Below are 3,171 nucleotides of genomic sequence, written 5' to 3' on the forward strand. Positions count from 1 at the left end.
ACTATATTATTATTACTAAATATATATATATATATATATATATATATATATATATATATATAAAAGGTTTATTCAAAATGATATAATAAAATTAACACTTAACGTTATGTAAAAAAAATAAAATTGATGAACTGTATTTAATATTTTTTTTTTTGTTTTTTTTTGTTTCACATAAGACACCATAAAATAATTCATATTAATAAATAAATGAATAATTGCTTAAAGTGAACCATTAAAAAAGGAAATGATTTTTGATAAGTTTTTATGTGTAATTAAATATTTTATTAGTGTTTTTCTTATGGTATCTCTTTCCTTCTTTTAAAAAATAAATAAAATAAATAAATATACATATATATATATATATATATCTATATTTATTTATTTATTTAATAAAAGTGTTTTATATGTTTTCTTGTTATATTTGTTCTAAATAAATGATATAAAAAAAAAAAAAAAAAATTACTCTTTTATCTATATATTATTTTAAAAAGAAAACATGCATTATATAAAACATTGCTCAACATAAAAATATCAAATATACTCCACATGATCACTTGTGATATATATAATGTGTAAGTGTATAAGTATATATTATATTAATTCGTAAAAAATATGTATGATACAAAATTAATAAAAAATATATATTTTAGTAATAATCGTTCTCTTTCATTTTTTAATAATGTGTAGAGATAAAACACATTCCTTATATTATTTGAAGACTATCTCATTTTAGCTGATATAAATATATAAATATATATATATATATTTTTTATTTACTATATATACATATAATATGATTGGCACTAAAAAAATAAGCACACACATTTATATAATATATATATTAGAATGCTTGATTAATTTTTGAGAAAACATTTTGTGTTGCAAAACTGGAGGCGCAATTATTTTTTTTTTGGTCCATTTCTTGAAATTCTGCACCTCTTTTTTTATCCACATAAGGAATAATGAAGTTTCCTACTAAATCTTTGATTATTAATTTATTATTTTCATCGTTTTTATTATCTAATGAATTATATATATCATTTAATTGTTCAGCTTTCATTTTAGTTTTGATTAATGCTTCTTCTTTAGATACATCATTAATTGTTTTCGTTAAGATATCTTCTAAATATGAATCTACAGTTTTATTATTTAACCCCATAATTTCATTAAATAAATAATCTTCTTTTTCTCTTAATAAAAATTCTGCTTGTCTTTTTCCTTTTTCTTTACATTCTTTTAATCTTCTTTCTCTTTCAGCATATTTTACTAGAACAGCTATTTTTCTTTCTTCTTCATATTTTTCTAATTCTTTAGATAAATTATCCAACAATTCGGATATATATTTACCTTGAACATTTTCAATATAAGAATCAATTTTCATTTCTTCGAAATTTTCTTTTTCAAAAAATTCTTTTTCTTGAGCACTATATTCATCTATTTTTTCATATGCTTTTAATTCTTCTATCAAATCACTATAAGAATTTTTTCCATCATTCATTAAGATTTTTATAGCTTTACCTCTTAATATATTTTGTAAATATAAAACATTTTTCTCAAAACTATCTTGTTCTTTATTTTTGATCATAATATTTGGATATATAGTTTTCATAGATTGTGTTTTTTTTTTTTTTTGTACTTTTCTATTATCAATTGTAGAATATTTATCAGATGAATATTTTGTTTCTTCTTTATTTAAATATCTATAAAAAGTATCAATAATTTTCTTATTTTTCTTATTTTCATATTTTAAACGTTCTTCTGATTTTTCCCCTTTAAAAGTATATCTAATATTATTATGATATGATGTCTCATCTAATGTAGATTTTATTTCATTTAATTTTTTTAAATCATTCAAATTATTATCTATTTTGTTTACTATATTTTCATTAATTTTGTTCGGAATAACTCCTTCTCTTTCTAGTTGTAGATAAAAATTAGATGTATAATCATTCATTTGATCTATTAAATCTTGTTTTTCATTATATATTGTTTTTAGGTTGTTTCCTGTTTCAAGAAATAATATTCTCATATCTTTTGCTTTTTCTTTTTCAAAGTTTTCTCTTATTTCATCTTTCTTTTTATCTCTATTCTGTACTATTTTTTCTACTTCATAAAATATTTTATTTGCTTTTTTTTTGTCTCTATCTACAAGAACCTTTTTTAATAAATTCATTTTCTTTTCTTGTAATTCTTTTATTCGTTTTTCTCTGTCTGCCCATTCATGGTATTCAATTTCTTCTAAAATTCTTCTCTTCTCTTGTAAATTTTTTATATTTTCATTTTTATTTATTCTCTCCTCTAGTTTTCTTTTTTCTTTTAATTTTCGTACTATTAGAATATTTTCGCTATTTACACTTAAATTTTGTTCTAAACAAAGATTAGCTATTTCTTTAATTTCCTTTCTATTTTTTTCTTCCTGATCGTTCATACTGTCTATATCATTATCATTCATACTGTCTATATCATTATCATTCATACTGTCTATATCATTATCATTCATATTGTCTATATTATTATCATTTCCATCTTCCTCCAATTTATTTCCCATTTTCAATGTTTTTATTTTTACTTTTTCATCTATTAATTTATTTTCTTTATTTAAAACAATTGTCTGTTCCTCTCTTTCTGTATATTCATTTTCATCGGATATCTTCGTTTTAGTCTTACTATCGTATGTGCTTTTTTTTTTTTGGTTTTTTAATTTTTCACCACTTTTTTCATTTCTACCATAATAGTTTTTATCGTTCCTACGATTTATATTTTTTCTATTTTCATTGTGTATTATGTTTTCATCGTTTTCTCGATATGCATTTGTTTTTTCATGCCTATGTTGAGAACTCATTGTTTCAGATGAGCGGAAGGAAATTATAATATATCCCCAAAAAAAATAAAATAAATATATATATATATATATATATATATCAAATATGACTTTCACAAATATGATATTTATTCTTTAGTTATTATATATATTAATGTTTACCTTATTATAAGTATATGTTTTAAGACGTATCTAGACAATATATATTTATTTAAAATAGAGAAATGTCACTTTAAATATAAGATTATTTATAATTTTAAAGGAAATTAGGATTAATGTTTTAATTTTATTTTATTACAGATACAAAAAGAAAGAAGAAAAAAAAAAAAAAAAAAAAAAAAAAAAAAAAA

General features: G+C 19.5%; 1 protein-coding gene across 1 annotated transcript; it reads right to left on the reverse strand.

Annotated features, from left to right (window-relative positions):
• Positions 1-841: 841 nt before the first annotated feature.
• Positions 842-2,842, reverse strand: PRSY57_0711400 (hypothetical protein; the record flags this gene model as incomplete). The annotated part of the gene is made up of 1 exon (XM_012906771.2): positions 842-2,842. One exon carries the CDS (start codon positions 2,840-2,842, stop codon positions 842-844), a length of 2,001 nt encoding a protein of 666 aa, XP_012762225.2.
• Between the last annotated feature and the right edge of the window lie 329 nt (positions 2,843-3,171).

This window comes from Plasmodium reichenowi, chromosome 7, assembly GCF_001601855.1.
Source record: "Plasmodium reichenowi strain SY57 chromosome 7, whole genome shotgun sequence".
Classification (NCBI taxonomy): Eukaryota; Apicomplexa; class Aconoidasida; order Haemosporida; family Plasmodiidae; genus Plasmodium; species Plasmodium reichenowi.